The sequence below is a fragment of the Anas platyrhynchos genome, chromosome 19 (assembly GCF_047663525.1).
Source record: "Anas platyrhynchos isolate ZD024472 breed Pekin duck chromosome 19, IASCAAS_PekinDuck_T2T, whole genome shotgun sequence".
NCBI classification, from domain to species: domain Eukaryota; kingdom Metazoa; phylum Chordata; class Aves; order Anseriformes; family Anatidae; genus Anas; species Anas platyrhynchos.
In genome coordinates, this window is record NC_092605.1 from 5,929,769 (window position 1) to 5,949,419 (window position 19,651).

Here is a 19,651-nt window from a genome sequence, read left to right on the forward strand (position 1 = left end):
ATTGTTATAGTGGTGCGTTGCGGTGCGCCTCACCAAAAAGCACCTGTTGATATTTACATTTCTAATTTTTCATTAGGTGAAAAAAAGCACTTCTTCCTGGCCTCATTTGCATTAAGCCATCACCATCTTTCAAGGGCTCGGCACCCTCGCTGACTTCTGCAACACTCATCTGACATCTACTAATGCAAAGGTATGCAAATATAAAGGGTAACTAAATATATACTCTCTCAATTGTAACTTTGCTTCTGGAGCAGAACACGGGATGTTTAGAGCTCAGATGAGCAATTTAAATTTCCCCATCATCAACCAGATCTTGATACTCTGTTGAGTGAACCCAACCACTCCTGTTGACTAAAAACAAGTTTAAAGATAATTGAAGAACTTTACTATTTAAATAGCTATTGAAGCTGTTTGCCTCCTCATAATTACTCAAGGATTTCTTCACGTGGTTCTGATTTAAATCTAACCCTTGCCCCGATATTGTGTATTTAAAATGCCACTCAGGCTTGAAGCAGGAAGTTAGAAGAACAGCAGAAGAAATTATCAGTATACATGACTGAGCAAACATCAAGATAGGCACTCTGATACTTTGGGACTTCTTTGGATTTAATATTTGAACTGGCTTAGGTAGGTATAATTTCCCCATCAAAATTATAAGTATCTCCAAATTCCTGAAGAACTGACACGCTGTATTTTTGGCAGGTCTGTAGTCACAGCAGCAAACTTCTGGGTTTCTTAAAATCTGTTCAACACCTTCTGTTTGCCAGCTTCTCGCTGCAAAAGTTTATTATGTCTGTAGGCCTACAGCAGGTTGCACACTTGTGACTGTAGCCTGCTAGGTCAAACTTACACATTTTTAGTCATGAGGTTGGAGTTTATCAAAAAAAAAAAAAAACATATTTTTTCTTAACAAACCTATAATTCTAAGTTTCATGAAGGAAGGTGGCAAGGAGCTGCTGTGTCTGATAGCCAGGGCTGCCTCAGCAATGGGGCTTGCAAAGTGACAGAAAGAAAGCAAAATAGTTTTTTTCAGAGTAGCGCCATCTCCCTCTATGGTTCACGTGCACATCTACCTTATTCTGCATTTCTTGCCCATTTAGTGACCCAGCCCTGCTCCAGCTTGCCTGGTATGAGGAAACTAGTGCCTAGTTCTGTCAAGAACAAATGCAGTGGTGTGGCAGGAAGGGCAGTAAGCCATCTCTATCAGATTGCATTTACTTGATTTAAATTGTGCACTGGAACAGGAGTTTTGTGCTAACTTGGTAACAGTGGTTAAATAAAACTCAAGATTTTATCTTCAAAACATCCTTTCTCTGGGGTATATTTGTTTTCAATTATGATCTGTTTCTCACAGGATGCTGTATCTTTACTTTATAGCCAAAATACACGGTAGGCAATGGAACAAGAGGCAAGTCCTGCTCTAACAGGCTGTGAAATACTTGCATGTAATATTTGCAGTTTTATAAGAATTCAAAATTAACAATTTCCTTAAAAAATAATCTTTCAATTAATCCTGTCTCCACGTGATTGCACTAGTATCAGAAGTGTTCTCTTTGTCCAGTTTGCAAGTATATCCACATTTAGAATCAGATTTTTAACATAAAACAACAGCAACTAAAGAGAGCTACAACACAAATTAATTTTACTGATAAAAGCATTTCTTCACAGCGGAGACATTTTAATAGGAATAACACAAAGGTGTGCAATATTTTAATGTAGTCATGCATTAGTCAGAATATATACTAGCTAAACCATGACATGCAGCTTTTCAGGTGTTTGTTGTACCCAGGTCTGTCTTTTCTAAATGTCTTCTGCTTAAGAGTCAACTATCTGAGTTGGAGAGTCTTAAATTTTAAGATTTGCCAAGATGCAAGTACAACACCTTAGGGGCACAAGGTTCTAACACTGGTATTTAGCAGAGATGTCAGTAAGTGCACCACTACCATATGATGACCCGTTCTATGATTAGAAAGGAAACAAAAAAAGTCAGTACAGACACTTCAGCACTGAAACGGCAAAAGGGTTTGCTGAAAAAGGTTTTCAGAGTGTACACAGATTAACACACAGGGACACATTTTTGTCTAGGATTTCTGAAATACTCCACTGGTTCCAGACAAAATTCTCAGTTACAAATAGTATTTATCTGCCTTTCAAAATTACAGAAGCTTGAAGTCTGTACATTTTTCTTGACACATTCAAGTGAACCCTGTACACAACTGCAAAGCCATGGCATTTGTATCGTGCTCTGCAGCCGTACAGGAAGAGTCATGTGTATCAATACTATTTGACTTTTAAATGCTGGTCTTTAATTATCCTTACAGCAAGCTGCCATTGTATGGCAGTTATACTGCTCTAGACAAAACAAGACATTTAAATGGAGCTACTGACAGTACAAGGTCATATTTTATATTTTTGATCAAACTGTTCCAGTTTTACAGCTCACACTGGTGAGATATGAAAAGCGTGGCTAAGATTCTATTTAAAAAAAATCAAATCTATATTAAAGATTTCCTATAATAAACAAAGCATTCTTGTATTACATAAAAAACATATCCTAAGAAAAAGTGTTTTCTTTTGGTATCAATTTCATTTCAAAACCATTTATTAAAAATATTCACCAGTGCATCTGCTGCCCTCAGAATTCGAAGGCAGTATTTCACAAAACAAGTCCATACGATTATTTACATGTATTCACATCTTAGATTGCTCCGTTTTCAATGCCTGATCCATTAACTTGAGTCTCAACAATCAGTCTTGGTTCTATCAGCGCATCCCAACTTTCAGTTATCTGAAAGCAAAATACAGACAAGAGTTAGCATGTACAACGTATACAGGCAGATACAGTTTTGTTCTACATTATACTTTGTCTGGACTTGAACAGCAGCACTACTGATCACAGATCATAGATTCTTCCTGTGATTTGGTGATCTTAGTGAATCTCAGTCTTCCTTACTTGTGCATCAGGCAGGCTACCTCAAAGGAATAGCCTTTTAAGAACTGATGCTCTATCTAGTTGTAATATCGTTTGTTAGCCAAAACTAAACGGTTACACTGTCTGATGACTGGTTTTGAATCTAGTTAATTGAAAACACACGCATGAAGTTCTTATCTTGTAATCATACACATTCTGTGATTCTTGCTAGAAAGGATCAATTATTTTTCCTTTCAATCAGATGCATTATAATAAGAGGAATCCCACTGAGAAGAACAGTGTCATAAAACAGGAAGTGCGAACAAGATACGCACATACCTTTGTATCATGAGGAACAGCGTACTCTATCAGCTCAGCTCCATCTGCAGACTGGTAAACCAGATCAAATTTCCCTGGCTCTTTAGCAGCTTAAAAAAAAAAAAAAAAAGCTTCTTAGTTACATGAACAAAAAGCGAAAGGTTAACATTTTCATCATGTTTGCAAAGCTAGTCAAGCACAGCTGTGCATTTTTGGTTTGTTTTGGTTTGTTTTGTTAATTTTAAATTATTAGTCTAAACTGCTGCAATAATTGAGGCTCCAGAGGTTCAAGGAACCACTTGAGCTGTGACATTACTCTGTATTTATGTTACGCTTTTCCACAACACAGTACCCACGCCTCACATTATTAATCCACTTGGTATGAACCCTCTTTAGCCTATTTTTGAGTTTTAAACATATATCATATCAGCAATGTTTGTAACTAACAAAACTCTGAAGGAGAACTTAATTCTACACAACAAAATTAAAGTAATTATCTAGTAAAACTATGCATGAAAAATGTTTGTCAACAATACGCTGCCTACATTTGAGAAAAATGTTCATATGATAATGATTCATTAATGCTGGTATAAATCTCAACTGCAGCATACACATATATATTTCTGCGTCTCTGAAGTGCACTTTGTCATTGTATAGGCTCTGTTTCACATCCAGTGGAGACAGTGACTTCAGTGACTTCACAAATAAATTTAGATATTAGGACCTAAAATGTTCTCTGGAATTCTATATAATCTCTTTAACTTTTCAGGAAATGAAACAGCAATGGAAATGAGTTACTGACCGGAGAAATTTCATTTTGCAAGCATGTATGAGCATGCCCTTTAAGACTAGCAAGCATCAGAACTTCTCAATTTAAATAAATAGACTTTTTGGAGAGGGAGTTTGGAGGGGGCAGGAAGGTTGAGAAAGAACAGGAGGAAATTGGAAATGCTCATGGAGCGGGAAATGTGCCTGAGATTAGTTATTTTTCAGGTGATGCACATGCGGTGTCCCAGGGTACATACGTTGGCTTGTTGAAGACGATAGGATCTCAAGCTCGATCTGTTTTTTATCAGCATTCCAACTGATTATTTTCCCCTCCTGTATAAGGCAACAAGAAAAGAATCTGATATAATACATCTCAGCACTGGATAACCATTCCATATTACAACCATTCTGATACTTGATCACAATTAAAAAAATTTAACAGACGTACTTTATCTCTACATACAAAATCTGTAAGGTATTAACATTTAGCAATCTGCAGTTACAAGTATCAATACAGTCATGATACTGTCACTATCCTTGTAGTTTAAATCAGTACTTCCCAAGAAACCAAGTTATTTCAAGTAGGTACTGAATTTTACATACAACAATACCAAGAATTTACCTTGACTTCAAAGAGCAGTATACTTGAATATAGCTACGTTTTTGTACTTGAAGGTCTGCTTTTCTGTCATCTCTAAAATACTAATGATCATTAATAATACTTTTTTTTTTTTTTTTTTAACAGCTTCACCTAGTTTTCAGCTAGCTTTGGGTTTTAGGTTTTAATTTTTACTGCTGCAAAAGGAATAATCTGCAGACTCAACCAGGTAAGAAGAAAAATACTATAGAACATCAAAATATTTAAGTCTTACCTCACCTATAATATTTTTTTTTCAGTGAGTTGGGGGGTTTAGGGAGAAGGAAAAACAATACCTTATAGTCTGAAATTTCAGGACTGTAATTTTCAGTTAGTTCCAAGCGCTGTTGAAAGAAACACAAATAAGTTACAACTTCTTACAATCCTTTAAGATGCCACCTATACCCAGACTTGGCTTCTTCAGCAAGAGGGAAGTACAAGAACCAAGTCTCCTACTCCTAGACCCTGACACCTATCACAGTCCCAGGCAGCCTTTCAGGACTCATTGCTCCAAAGGATTTCTGTTCAGGTCAGGCTGTGAAATGAGATCAAAGAGAAGGATCCAGTCTCCTCAGTTCCAGTGATTTCATTTTTCTTTACTTTTTTATTTTGTGCTGAAGTGTAATTATTTGTTATTTATTGTAAGCTTTGCAATAATATTTTAGAAACACTGCAGAGAGAAATAATAACAGAGGAATTTTTATTTTTTTTTTAATAACATCTAATTTTAACACTGACTTTCCTTGCACATAGGAGAGGGGTAATGCTTCTTTATGTCATTCTTATATTTAAACATAAACCTTGAAACCATCCTCAGGATAGAGAGAAACTTTGAGAAGATAAAGCCTGAAAGGTCAGTTATTCGTGACCTGATTGGGTGCCACGTAAGGGAGTCTTTGTACAGCTGTACATGGAAATTCACATTGAAACAGCCGCAGAGACACTTCTTTGTTTGTGTTGTATAAATGTGGCAAGTCTTAAGAAATGCATTTAAGATACTGAATAATAGAATCATTTAGGTCGGAAGAGACCTAAGATTACCAAGTCCAACCACAATGTGGAATCTTAAAAAAAAAAAAAAAAAAAAAAAAAAAAAAAAAAAGATTTGTTTATTCTTTTTGTGAAGGATTTTAACAAGAGCCAAGATTTTGCCTTTATGCCACTGGTGAGCACTGCTCATCTCGATCCCATGATCTGCAACAGTTAGCCAGCACATGACAGCTCAAGAAAACTTTCAGATCTTTGAATATGCGAGTTTTATTACAGCAGTACAGGCAATGCTTTGTTATCTGGGGAGATGGGAGGCTGGTGCTGCCTGAGAATGGAAAAGCCTGGTGATACAGGTGATTCAAGCACTGTGCAAACACTCAGACTCCTCCCTCACAGCCCTATCTAGCTTCAGGATAGAATTACCTGGCCCTATTTGTATGCTCAAAACCTTTGTAAAAATCTAAGTCAGAAAAGAATTTTTAGGGCCAAGAACAGAAACTGTAATATTTTCTATAGTATGGGAAACTATTAGGTTATAAGGACAGCAAGAGGAATGAATGCTTTCAGAGCCTACAAACATTTGGAAGCAGTTTTACATTCTGAACCACTTGTTGAAGTTTAAAAAAAAAGTTTTGAGAAAAAAGAAGATTAAGATCATATTCTAAAGTGCAAGCTTTTGGTTGTCAGGACTAAACCATTTGTATCATATCATGCAAAATTTAGAGCAGCCCAAGTGAAGCAATTTTAGCCCGGTAACATTCAGCATTTCAAAGTTCTTTACCTTAAAGGCAATTCTTTCTCCCACTTGTGGTGGGGCAGCTAGAAGAGGTAATACACTATAGTCTCTCTTGGGGACCTCCACGGCATTCTGTGAAACAAACAATAAACCCATTGATTTGATTACTGTTTTTATAAAAAAGGAAGACAATGTTTGTGATGTAGGAACGTAAAAACTCTGAGAATAGTAAGGTACGTGTATGAGTGCTTTGAGATAGAAAATACAATCTCTTAAGTATTGTTTCATAAACACTCCTTCAGGCTGATACATGGAAGTACTGTAAACATCAGCCTTGCTAAATTAAGATCCATCGCTAAGTTCCGATCCATCAACCTTTCTCCTACTTATTTATTTCTGCTTTTCTGAACTACTCTCACCCTATACATTTTTTGTACAGTTAGATCTGCAAGAGAAGGGTGACCAATGACTGCATAAGTCACTCACCTGGACAAGAAAAGAAGTATTTGTCACAGCTTCATTTATCTGCCTCTGTTTCTGGCCTTCACTGCTGTAGTTATAGAAGAAGCCAGGGTTTTCTCCTCTCCCACGACCTCGGCCCCTCATCATCCCACGAAACCCACGGCCCCTAGGTCCTCTCCAGAAGTTATCCTCTCCTGTTCCACGCCCCCTTCCACGACCTGGGCTGGCGACCGGTCCTTGAATACTGGCTGGCAACAGTTTACTACTGTTTCTTACTATGGAATTACTCATTCCAGCATTTGCTGTGGGTTTTTTAATAACAAGTGTTTCTGAATCTGAACTGTCAGATTCTGAAGAGGAAGTCTTTGCTTTGAGAGCACTACTGGTACCGGCTTTTACAGCTGCTACATTGTTAGGCAATGACTTTTCCTTTGTGGTATTGTCTTGTGCTGGTGCCACTTTCTCATCCTCTGTACTTGAGTCAGAATCCTCACTAGAGGACTGGGATTTTTTAGCAGTCTTACTAACTGCAGTCTTAGTGGAATTTTCAGCTTTAGATTTTACAGTCACTTTATTAGAAACAGCAGTTTTCACCTCAGAGTTTGTAGCAGCTTGGGATTTGTCTCTGGGAAGCGTTGCCACTGCAGGTTTATGGGAAGATTTATTTTGCTTTATATTTAATTCACTGCTGTCGCTGTCAGATGACGTGCTGGAGGAATCTGAAGTTCCCACCCTCTTTTTCCTGGTCTCTGTTGTCAATTTTTTGGTGTTATTTTTACCAGAATTTAAAGAAAAGCTGTCATTTTTCCGTTCTAAAGCTGCCTTTGCTGCAGCGACCTTTGTGTGCTTTTCATCCTTTGTTTTTGTTGCCAACTGTTTCTCCCTCTCTGCTTTTTTAAGCTTTTTAGATCGGTCAGTAGGGGTCTCTTCCTTACCTTCTGTAAGTCTACTCCCACTAACTTCTTCCATTCTTTTTCGTTTCTTGTGTTTCTTTTGAGAGTCCAAAATATCTAGAGAGGCCTCTTCTCTACAAGAGGAATACTCGGGGCTCCGTTTCTTCTTCTTCTTTTCCTTTTTACACCTGTCATCTTCACTCCTAGACAATTCCTCCTCTTTCTGCTTTCGTTTGTGCCTTTTTTTGCTTTTGTTTGGCGTGTAGGAGAACTCATCATCCACCTCTTCATCATCACTGTCTGCGAGTATCCCTTCCAGCTTCACTCTGCCAAAAAGCAGACACACACCAGGGTCAGGCGGCACCTTGCAGGCCGTTGGGGCGGGGATGCCCAGCCCGGTACCGGCATAAACCCTGCAAAACCTTTGGGGGGACCCCGATAGGGCCCTCAGGGACCCCCAGAGCAGGCTCCGTGCCCCCCCCACCCCCGGCCGTACCTCAGCGCGTCGTTGTCCCGCACCAGGCGGGCGCTCTCGGTGGGCGGCAGCAGCGCCCCGTCCAAGAAGAGGCTGAGGCGGGCCCGGCGGCTGAAGCCGAACCTGTGGCGGATGATGCTGAGCAGGTCGGTGACGAGCCGCGCCTGGTCGGGCTCGAGCAGCAGCCAGCACAGCGCGCAGCCCGGGCTGCCCGGCGGAGGGTGGTCGAACAGCAGCCGCAGGCGCAGCGGGCCGCAGCTGCCGGGCGCCGCCATGTTGCGGCAGGAGGAGGAGGAGGAGGAAGAGGAGGGGAGAGGAGGGCGGAGGGGCGGTGCGGGAGCCGTTCGCGTGACAGCGGCGGGAGGATGGCGCCGCAGCGGGCAGGGGTCGTGCTGGGGCTGGGGCTGGGGCTGGCGGCGCTGGCGGCAGGTACGGGGCGGGGGGGTTGGGGGGGGGAGGCTCGGTCCTGTGAGGGGACACCCGGCTGGGACCGGTCAGCCCAGGGAGGAGGCTGGGGGGAGATCGCATCGAGCTCTGCAAACACCTGAGGGACCTTGGAAAGAGGACGGGGACAAAGTCTGCTCGGTGGTGGCCAGTGGCAGGACGAGGGGTGACGGGTGTGAAGGGAGCCGCGGGAGGGAGAACTCGAAAGGGTTCGGGTGAGGGGGCGCTGGAACGGGCTGCACAGAGAGGCTGTGGGGTGGCCGTGTGTGGAGATACCCAAACCCGCCTGGGTGCCACCCTGTGCTCTGGGTGACCCTGCTGGGCCGGGTGGGCCTCTGGAGCCCCCTGCCCACCGCAGCCCCTCGGTGTCTCTGTGACAATCCTGTCCCAGCGGCTGCCCGGTGCTGTGCCCGCAGCAGCTGCGCTGTGAGGCGCTGGGAAGCGAGCACCTAATTGCACGCCTAACCGCATTCACCGATGGTAAATCAGCCACGGGCGTGTAAGTATGATTCTTACAGTAATTTCTTTAATTGAAGCACCTCTAATTATCACACCCGAGATTGAAATGTAACGTTGTGGAACAAATCTGGGAGAAAGCCCGCAGCTGAACCTTTTGGACTTAGCTGTTTGTTTGGTTGTTTTATTCAGTGTTTGTTTGTCTTACCCCCAAGGTGTGGTGCTGAAGCAACCCCAAGAGCCCAAAGAGCTGTGGGGATATGTGCAAGTCCGAAGTAAAGCCCACATGTTCTGGTGGCTCTACTATGCAAACAACCCAACCAAGGACTTCACGGAGCTACCTCTCATCATGTGGCTTCAGGTAAGGTTTGGTAAAGGCACTTAGTCAAGAACTTCTTCCATCTGTGTCTGGTTCAGTGTGGTAAGTACTTTACAGCTGGACAGAAGTAGTGTTCAAAGCTGTCTGATTCTAATGCTTCATGTTGTGAAGGAAGCATTCAGGTTAGCAAAAAATAATTAAAGTGTCATTCCGCAGTTGTGTGATGCCCTCAACTACTCATAGAGTTAAACTGCAGAAATAGCAGCTGTTCTTATCTTTCAAACAACAGTAGTGCTTTTTGTGCCAGACATGACAAGTACTTAGAGGTGTCACAGCAACTTTCCTGAGGAGTTTACAGCCTAACTGATGTTCAGAGGGAGAGTAGACAAAACAATCAGAGATGTAGGGTAACTGCTGTAAGGAAACAAGTCAGAGAGACTGATTGTTTTGGAGATTGGTCCCGTTCAATCACAACTGATAAAAGTCAGTGATGTGTGCTCCACATTCACTTCCAGTATTGCATTTCAGAAATTAATGTTGAATATAATCGCTTGATTTGGTCCTTTCCCTTTTCATGTTATTTTTTCAGAGTGAAATGCATGTGCTGTACATGCTGAGAAAAAAATTATCACTTGAAAATGTCTGTTTTTAGCTGTTTTTTTTTTTGCATTAGATATTAGGGGATTAAGGGGAAAGGTTTTCAAACAGCACTCATATCATGCAACTCATTAGATGCTTTCACAACTGAGTGACTGCTTCTCCGTTCAGAAATAGCTTGTGTACGCATAATGAAAAGACAATGAGGAAGAGAGCCTTCTTTGCAAGTTAACATGTAGGGCAAAGGCCACTTCTTTAAACATGTGATAGGTTGTGCTTAGGGGGTTGCTTTTGTTCTCCTGTCTTTTATGTCTCTACCATGCTGCCTTCTAATTTACTTGTCATTTGCTGTTTCCCCTTAGGGAGGTCCAGGAGCTTCAGGCTGCGGATTTGGGAACTTTGAAGAGATTGGTCCGTTAGACAAAGAAATGAAACCAAGAAATACTACCTGGGTATAGTGGAGAGTTCAGCTCCTAATAATTGATTGAAAAATGTTTGTTGCTTGTGTAGGCAAAAGATTGTTAGGCAAAAGCACACACAGAATAATTTTCATTTAAATAGAACTATGATACTTCATCTTAAAATGATGTGGTTAATAAAAATGGCTTATATGAGTAGCCTTGTTAAGATCTGAAGAAGTAGCCTCTTAATTTGATTTGATGGAATATGGCTGGGCTTCCATGAATCTGTGAGTTGCACATGTCTGAGGAAACAGAGAGCAGGGAAATTCTAGGAGGATGTTATTTCCAATCCTTGCTTCATTGCATGCAGTCATGAAGGCTTTTCTGGGTGGCTGGCAACATATAACCAAGGGATTGTAATTACAAGCCCAGTATCACCTTCATGGGAAACCAGCTGTAATATAATTATAGCTGCCTATGAAGGTTTATTCAACAGAACATATTTGTGCTGTGAGACAACCAATAGCCTTAACTACTCTGGAGATCCCTAGATCACATGGATGATCTGCCCTTGAATGACTGGGATTTTTGGGCGCCTTTCCTGTTACAGATTAGGAAATGGAAAGACTTCATGTTGTACCTCTTGTATGAGCTGTACTGCTTTGAGCTGTGCTAGCTATCTCTGTGCTGATCTATTGATTTTTATGTAAACACTTGTAACTATACAACTTGGCACTATTTGATAGCATATTTGACATCTGACAGGCAGAAGTCCTACCTGTACCATTTCCTGTGTTGGACTTGTACCTAATTTTTTGGCAGGTTCTTTCAGGGTGAGGGATACAGTGACTGTTAGACTTCTGTGCATCAAAACCATAGTTTACAGTAGTGGTGCTCTTCTGGACTGTTAGCTGAACTGAGATCTCATAGAAACTTGCTTTCCACTTGTACAGTTGCAGGCAGCCAGTATCTTGTTTGTGGATAATCCTGTTGGCACTGGATTCAGTTATGTGGATGACTGCAGCTTGTTTGCCAAAAACCTTACCACAGTAGTCTCTGATATGATGGTCTTTCTCAGAGACTTTTTCACACATAGAACTGAATTCCAGGTAAGTGATTTGAATTATTGATTAGAATCCTATTTTTATTTGATTGTTAAATAGTTCTCAAAAGGAATTGGTGAACAGGAGACATCTGCTACTAGGTAGCATGCAGCGACGGGGGAGGCACTGCAGATGTAAGCACTGCCTCTGATTTTTCACAATTTATAACTGGTATCTTGAATTTCTGTCTTAGGCACCAGCTAGGTAATCAAAAGGGTGTGTTGTTTTCTATTGTGACCTGAGAAGCATGTTGGAACATGACTGTTCCTAGTTCCAAAATACTGAAGTGCCCACTTCAAAACTCCTGGCAATTACACCAGTATGTTGTGGAAATCTTATCTGCAACTTAGAATCAAAAATCTCCAGTGTTGGACAGTGAGAACTGACAAACGAGCTCCTGGGTTCTGTAGGATGGCGGAAAAGGGTTGGGGATATGTTCTGCCCTCTGTCTAATGGGTTCATTGTGTGGTTTCTCTCTCCAGACCATCCCGTTCTACATATTTTCTGAATCTTATGGAGGTAAAATGGCTGCTGGCATTGCCTTAGCGCTTCATGAAGTAAGTAGTTGGGATGTAGTTCACTTTTGACTTTAAAATGTGGTATCCTACAATACTAGTATTTCCTGGAATACGCTGTGCCTCTTGCCTAAGTCAGGCCAATAACGCATTTTTGTTTTTCACATAAGGAAAACTGGTTCTAGAGTCGTGAATTTCTTACTAAAAGAAGGCTTGTTTTTATTTTTCCTCTTCTCACCAAGGCTGTTCAAAAAGGAAGTATAAAGTGCAATTTTGTTGGGACTGCTCTTGGAGACTCATGGATTTCTCCTTTGGGTACGTTTAAAATCGTTTCATGGGTATCTACAGTCAAAAATGCCAGCCCTGCCTTAAGGGACTTAAATCTCTAGTGAGTCTGGTAAATCAAATCACCAAAAATAAATACTTTAGTATTGCAAGCTGATTGAATGTATCTTTAGAACATATCTAAGTCATGAACAATCTGAGAGCAAAGTCAGTGAGGAGCACACTTGCATTTTTATTGGGGTGGTGGTGAAATGTCCTTACAAATCTCTACTGTGTCTGTAGTGTTTTGATAAGAGTACTGCACATAAAATGTGGCCACTAGATGATCCACAAAGTTGCAACTGAAGTTTTCTCACTGTTTTCACAAGGAGACCTTGTGCTAGGGAACTGATGTACTTGCTGACCTGGAGAAGATAGGGTGTCTGGTGAAGGCCAAAAAAAGAAAAGGATACTTGGTCTTCAGTAAGATTTGCAAGGGTAGGCTCCACAGATTCTTTGTGACATGGGACAGTATCAAGCCAACTCCTACCTGTCTTAGAAGGATCATCTGTTCATTGAAACCTTATAAATTATCCTGTTAGATAAAAGATTTGTTCTATAACTATTTTTTCCCTGAAATATTTTCAAATAGATTAGTTTAGACTATGCTTAGATTTTGTCCGTTCTCTCCTCATGTTGTAGCAATGTGCTGCAGTGCTGGGGTGAGAACGTTTTGGTAAGGACATGTCTGTTGCTTTATATAAATTTCACCGATTTATGTTTATGGCATTGAATTAGTCTTAGTGGTTCTTGAGATTTGTAAAGAAACTGCTCCATGGCATGTAAGCTTCAGACTAAAGTGAGCAGACAGTAATTCTTCACTGAGTAACTTATCTCTGTGTGGTTTTTGTCATGACCATTTTTGCTACAATAAAGGAAAAGTAAAGGAAATCATATGGCAAAAATGTAGATGTTTGAAATCTGTTCTGTTTCTTTAGATTCGGTGCTGTCTTGGGGGCCCTATCTTTATAGCACCGTAAGTACCTTAAGCTCTTGGTCTTCTGAGAACTTGTACTACCATATAGTATAAATGGAGGTTGATTTTAAGGTTGGCTCTTAATTGGTATAAAATCTCTCATGCATGGAGACTGTTAATGAGAACTGAATGTGGAATTATAATTAAAGCTGTCCTACTTCATTTCTCTTCTAGTCTCTCCTTGATGATCATGGTCTAGCAGAGGTGACTGCTGTTGCTAAAGAAATAATGGATGCCATAAATAAAAATCAATATGGCCTGGCCACTGAGCTCTGGAGCAAGGCTGAAGGTGTCATTGAAGAGGTAAGATATTAACGAATTAACAAGATATTAACAGCATTAACAAATAGCTCGTGCTTGGGGGAGCACCCAATGCCAGCTTTTCTTTTCTATGAGCACTGGCTTGGTGTGCATCCTCCAAACCCTGACCAGTCACTTCCACCAGTATGTGTTTTATGATACTGCTGCTGTAAAAGAACTGTTTGTTTGCTGTGTGCTGCTGTGTGATTATAAGAGGCAGTGGGAGGAGCAATCCTGATGGGCTTGCAGTATTGCACAAAGGTTTCAACTCGCCACATCATTTAAGTAGATGCCTAATTTTTAGCATGCCACTAGTCCCACTGATTTCTATAGAACCTACGCTCAACTTGAACAAGCTATGTCTCCTTGAAAGCTTTGTTTTGACTGTTGAAAACTACATCCAGCAAGGCACACATTTCAAGTTAAGTTTAAATCTTCTATTTAAAAAAGTACAATAGGAGCATAAGATGAAAAGGAACATCAAATTATATTCTGTTACTGTGGGTAAATGCATCTTAGTACTTAACAAGTTCAAATTTAAAAACTAGGTAAAATTTTGTTCTAATTTTTCCTGTTAAAGGGTTGCTCCAAAATTTCAATCTTTTCTTGTATTTGTAGTTTTAGTGCAAGCAAAATTATGGCTTCCTCAAACCGAAAGACTAATCTTGAGCTGCGTCCCACCCCCCTCTTTCTTTCTCAGTACTTTGCACACAGTTGGTTTCACTTCTTACTTCTTGGTAGAAACTTGTGGTTCCCATTTTGCCTTTCTCTTCAAACATGTTTGTCTTTCCATTCTGGCTCTGATCACTGTAAGGGTGCAGGCATTTCAGTTCCAGTAGGGTGGCTGTTGTGAGCTCATTCCTAACCTGAGACTCATAACTTTTAAGATTTGACAATTAAGTAAAGGGGAGCTTCAAGAATCTTGAGTAACTTCGCTAATAGCAATGGTGATCACACTGATCACTCTTTGGACATAGTCAGTCTACAGTCTGTATCGGAGCTGTCATTTAATGATTCTCAGACTTGTCTAGATGTCAGCAGTTCCAAAAGAGGGATGATGGATACCTATCACCACTGTCTTAAGGAGGCATTTGGGATATTGAAGGGTTTTAGGGTGGGAGGATGTCGAGCAAGAGCTCAGCATTGGGCTAGACTAGATCTAGCAGAACAGGGCATTTGAAAGTATCGCTTGTAACTATCTCTGTAATGAGTTATGAGAATCTGCAGTCATTTGCAGGCTGTAGGGCTTTCTGTAGCTTCACACCTTTTTTAGAGAAGTAGCATCTCTGGCACAAACCACATGTGAACAGAGACTTGAGAAAACTCTTTACCATTCTCAAAGCAAATGTAGAGCCAAAGCTTTTCCATAAATAATTTCCTGATATGTAGACAAGTAGTAGGTCACAGGGTCCTTTATTTAGGCCTTACCTCTTCTTTTCAGAAGGAATTCTGTTCCTCAGATCTGAGAAATGTTTCAGTAACACTGTTACAAAAACTATCTTGTGTTTTCAGAACACAGACAATGTGAACTTTTATAACATCATGACTAAGGAAGTTCCAGAAATGAACACAAATGAACAAGAAAATCTTCATCTCAGTAAGTTGGATTTAAGTACTTGAACTTCTGAGGCTCTGGTTGCATTCACATACCATCAACTCCAATAGTGGGAACAGCTTCAGTTTAGCACGTCCTTAAAATGGGACCGTCAGATCCAAAGGATTTTCTCCTGAGCAGAGCTTGATAGCTCTTGCATAGATAGGGATGAATAGGAATGTGGAGTAACCCCCCTATAGATTACATCTCCACCTACACATTCTGCACAGATTACTCCAAGGAAGTAGTGTAATTGCGACACAAGTTTTATGACCTCTAAGTTACTTCCTGTTAATGCCTTTCATTTGTCTTCAAGCTAGGATACAAAAATGTCCCATTCACGTAAACATTCTGATTAGACTCTCTGGCTTCGTGGTGCTTATGCATCTGTGTGAAAATAAGCACATGTACAGAATTTCTTTCAAGCTCTTTCTCTCTTGGCTTCAGCTGGGAAGGTGAACAGCACAGTCAGCTCCCTAGAGTAAAGCATTATAACTTTAAAATAACTGGTCTGCTGAGGAGAAGAAACTGTGCCAAGTGGCTAAAGCAGAAACTGAAAAAGTAGTGTGTTAGCTAAAAGCAGAAATGGATGGTTGGGCTCTTCCCGTTTTATCCCATGACCTAAATAAGGGTTGACTTCAGGGGGTTCTAGTAAAAGTAAACAAATTGTTCTTTATGGTGTTAGTTTTCACTAGAAGAGTTTGATGGCTGTGACCGTAACACTGAAAATTCTTACCTGTGCAGGATGGCTGTCTTAAATGTGCAACTACTCAAAGCATTTTTTTCTCTTTTCCAGTTAGACTTTACCAACGCCATGTCAAAAATATGCATAAGAACAGCCTAAATGAATTGATGAATGGACCCATCAGAAAGAAGCTAAAAATTATTCCTGACTGTGTGAAATGGGGAGGTACTTTCCTATCTTCTAGTGTGGATCTAATGAATATATTATTGCCTTCCACTGTATTAAAGTCCAAAGGAGGAAATTTTTTGGTAGTTAGCAGTCACATTAAATTTTCATTGTCCTTCATCCTAAGAAGCGGACTTACTCTCACAAATGAAAATGTAATGGGCAAATCAGTGATAGCAGACATGGTTCTGGTTCTGCTGCTTGTATCTGTCTTTAGCCAAGCAGATGAGTTCATGAGTGGAAGATGATCTCCCACATCTCAGCATCTGATATTTGTCCTCACAGCCTTGCTGAAAGAATTTCTGTCAGTTTTTCTTTGCCAGAAGGATGGTATCATGAACTGCTGCATGGTGTGGAGGAGAGAGGAAAAAAACAAAGGAAAAGCAAAAAGAACTGATGCCAGCACCCTGTATATGTGTAATAGGAGCTAGAAACAACAGTGCTGTATTAGCTCCAGTGGGAGTGTGGCTGCTTTCTGGTTCTCTTTAGTTCCTCAGACTGATAAATCACAGGCTGATACTTCGTGCTAGAGCTGGATTTTATGTAGCTATGAACTGTGTTTTGAGACCTCTGGCCAGTTGTTTCTGTCCCAGCTTGGGGATGCCATCATTCATCAGTTAAAATTTGTCTCCTTTCTGTTTCTAACTAGGTCAGTCCACAAACGTCTTTGAGAACATGGCTGAGGACTTCATGAAGCCTGTCGTTGACATTGTTGATCAGCTTTTAGCAGCCAATGTCAATGTTACAGTCTATAACGGGCAGCTGGATCTCATTGTTGACACCATGGGTAAGTAAGGGACTTTGTGACTGAGGTCGGGAACAGAACAGGTTATGAGTAGGACATGTCATGTCATCACGAGTAATACTTGTACCTGGATGTCTTCTGCAAACCTCCTATGTAACTTGCAGCGCTTAAATACTTCAGTCATAAATGAGCAGCTCTTATGTTTTGCTTACACCCCTGTGAGAGAGGCAATTTCCCTACTTCCATTATAATTATAGTGTTGGGAAATAGATATGCAACATCAGTACTTTCTTGTTTCAATGAAACCCATAAGCAGGTAGCTAATAACCCACTGAATTATTCTGGGCAGGTGTGTGTATATAAGTACAGTTTTTCATAAACGAAGACTGAGAATAAATTAATAAATATTTGGCGATTGTCCTCTCCTCTCCTGCTCTGCCTTGAAAATCCTGTCCTGTGGGGCAAAGGCCATATCCTGCTACAGATTGATGCAGAACACGGGTCAGCCTTCACTGAGCAGCCTGCAGCAGAGAGCATGGTGCCAGATCAGATGCAGTGAGGGTGTTGGTAATTAGTCCATGAGGGTGCAGTTGAAGCATGGTCGCACCTGCTGCTCAGTAACATTTGTAGGCACCTGCACATTTTGGCAGGGCTTTGTCCCTTGCTGCTTGCAAGATGCAGACTTGATGAAGTGGCAGTGCGGGAGCCAGGCCAAGTGTTGCTGGAACGCCTTGTGCTGCCCATGCTCTCTTCCATTTGCCTTTTCTATTGATGCAGATAATCTGCAGCTACAGTCTGCATAAACATCTTTTTGTGTTGCAAATGGCTTTATTCTTTGTTTCTTTGCCCACTTAGATATTCACGTGCCCTTCATGAACAACATGGCAATCAATATGTCAGAAAACAGAGTATTTAGGCTGTCAAAACAGATTAGCAGTTAGTGGTGCTCCATTTTATCATATTTTGAGCTAAAATTTAGCTTCAGTTCATGTGTAAATTCTTCCAGTAGCTCAGAGGTAGGCTAAAAATAAGCCTTTTCTCCCTTGGTGTCCTGGAGTTGGCCTTCTTGCTGCCTTGACTTCCACCTTCTCTAGCAGGGATCTGAAAAGAGTCTTTCTTAGGCTCTTCTTGCTGAGTGACTGTAGCAAGCAAAGAAGCAGTAACCCATGTGGCAAGTGTCTCTTTGGATTTCCAAGAGGGGTTGATTCTCCGCCATTGCAGGACATTCAAGGTGTTTGAGCAAAACATGTCAGAATTGGTAGGGCTGCAGAGCCTGTAAGAGGTGCGTGTGCCACTTGTCTACCCAAACCTGCCTATTGCTAGTGTTGAGCATAGAAATAAAGGCTTATGAAAAAATCCAGCTGTTGCTGGGACCACAGCTGGACTGGGAGGGAGTCCAGCAGTGGGCTGGTACCTTGAAGCTGGAAGATTTCCTACAGCCAACTATAAAAAATCACCATAACTCCATTTCACATACATTTTCAGTTTGCTTTTTCCCTTCCCTCTCCATTGGTTTGTTTCTGCTTGTCCTGGATTGTTTGCAGCCTTGGTCACTCCTCTAGGCAGAGCAAAATTGTTTTTAGAATCTGAGCACATGGAAACGTTCTGTTAAATCTCATATCTCTTAACAGGCCAGGAGGCATGGATTCGGAAACTGAAATGGCCCTGTTTGGACCAGTTCAGCCAACAGAGGTGGAAGGCACTTTATGTGTCTCCAGAATCCACGGATACAGCTGCTTTCCACAAAGCCTATAAGAACTTTGCTTTCTTCTGGATTCTTAAGGCTGGGCACATGGTAAATAACAGACCTATTGGGGTAGGATGCACCGATACCTGCAAGGCAACTGAGCATGCATGTATTGTCGTTCCCTGCTTCTTTACAGCAGCTGCTGACCATGTGCTCTCATCTCCATACTAGGTACCGTCTGATCAAGGAGAGATGGCACTGAAAATGGTCAGGATGGTGACCCAACAGATGCACTAGGGAAGGGGAGGCCAGCTGGTATGGCCTCCTGCTGAGCGCTGTGTTACTGCAGAATGTGAGTCCAGAACAAATAAGCCGCAGCAGGAACAACTGGTACTTGGACACACAGCTTCTCTGATCTTGATGATGTGTGAAAGCATTTATGAAAAGGCATATTTCTCCTTGAATGAGTTGTTTCTTTTGAATTAGAAAGATATGATTTGCTGCCTCAATACTGTTTGTAATGACTCTTCCAGAAGGAACTCCTCTGTCATAAACAACTAGCAATAAGCCTTTGCCTTTGTCTTGGAAGGATTTTGTGCTTTTGTAAAAAAGCTGCCTTACTCCAAATGTTCTCTTGTCTGTTCACAGACCAAGACTAAAACTGATTTGCATCTTGATGGATTGGTTGTTTGTTCCTTTCAGAAAGCAAGCCTTTTTCATGAGGCTGTGGAATGTTCCTTCCTTTGTCCTCAGGCCTCTGCTTGAGCCACCTGGCTGGATTAGAAGCCGAAGACACGAAGTTGGCCAGGATAGAAGGCCTGCACAATAGGGTCTACAGTCCATCATCTCAGTGAGATGAGACGCCTGAGTTAGGATCCAAAATTCCTCAGGCTTCCACCACCCCCCTCCAGGGGAGGATTTGACCTCTTTCATCTGGCCATTTGTTGTTTTCGTTCTCTTTTAATGACTCAAGTTTTTTTCCCTGGCTTTAACATCTAAAGCACATCCAGTAAAAATTTCTGCTGGAATTCAATTCAAGCCTTATTAATACCATCTTGTACAGAAGAGTCCTAATGAACTGAAGTCTCAT

At 41.2% G+C, this 19,651-nt stretch overlaps 2 protein-coding genes across 3 annotated transcripts; one reads left to right on the forward strand and one right to left on the reverse strand.

Annotated features, from left to right (window-relative positions):
* Positions 1-1,625: 1,625 nt before the first annotated feature.
* COIL (coilin) lies at positions 1,626-8,465 on the reverse strand. Its single transcript, XM_027471615.3, has 7 exons — positions 8,212-8,465; positions 6,847-8,041; positions 6,406-6,492; positions 4,931-4,978; positions 4,255-4,330; positions 3,251-3,339; positions 1,626-2,788 (listed from the first exon to the last, which is right to left on the reverse strand). The coding sequence occupies exons 1-7, from the start codon at positions 8,463-8,465 to the stop codon at positions 2,699-2,701; spliced, it is 1,839 nt and encodes a 612-aa protein (XP_027327416.3). The 3' UTR covers positions 1,626-2,698.
* Positions 8,466-8,495: 30 nt separating this feature from the next.
* On the forward strand, positions 8,496-19,238 carry SCPEP1 (serine carboxypeptidase 1). Of its 2 annotated transcripts, none has more exons than XM_027471616.3 (13): positions 8,496-8,619; positions 9,306-9,451; positions 10,369-10,458; positions 11,361-11,516; positions 11,993-12,067; positions 12,268-12,340; positions 13,288-13,325; positions 13,500-13,628; positions 15,138-15,222; positions 16,016-16,129; positions 16,779-16,916; positions 18,506-18,669; positions 18,793-19,238. In XM_027471616.3, exons 1-13 carry the CDS (start codon positions 8,556-8,558, stop codon positions 18,856-18,858), a joined length of 1,338 nt encoding a protein of 445 aa, XP_027327417.3. In that variant the 5' UTR covers positions 8,496-8,555; the 3' UTR covers positions 18,859-19,238. The 2 variants fall into 2 exon arrangements, with proteins under 2 accessions (XP_027327417.3, XP_005012321.1); XM_005012264.5 differs by lacking the exon at positions 8,496-8,619 and adding an exon at positions 9,097-9,133.
* The last annotated feature ends 413 nt before the right edge of the window (positions 19,239-19,651 follow it).

What these genes read in the sequence shown, in the direction of transcription:
- COIL (XM_027471615.3), bottom strand. Translation starts at nt 8,465, where the DNA reads ATGGCGGCGCCCGGCAGCTGCGGCCCGCTGCGCCTGCGGCTGCTGTTC. An exon ending in CTGAAATTTCAGACTATAAG is followed by an intron (nt 4,331 to 4,930) that starts GTATTGTTTTTC and finishes TGCCTTATACAG; the next exon opens with GAGGGGAAAATAATCAGTTG. An exon ending in CTGTTCCTCATGATACAAAG is followed by an intron (nt 2,789 to 3,250) that starts GTATGTGCGTAT and finishes TTTTGCTTTCAG; the next exon opens with ATAACTGAAAGTTGGGATGC.
- SCPEP1 (XM_027471616.3), top strand. Translation starts at nt 8,556, where the DNA reads ATGGCGCCGCAGCGGGCAGGGGTCGTGCTGGGGCTGGGGCTGGGGCTG. An exon ending in GGCCCTATCTTTATAGCACC is followed by an intron (nt 13,326 to 13,499) that starts GTAAGTACCTTA and finishes TTTCTCTTCTAG; the next exon opens with TCTCTCCTTGATGATCATGG. An exon ending in CTGAAGGTGTCATTGAAGAG is followed by an intron (nt 13,629 to 15,137) that starts GTAAGATATTAA and finishes TTGTGTTTTCAG; the next exon opens with AACACAGACAATGTGAACTT.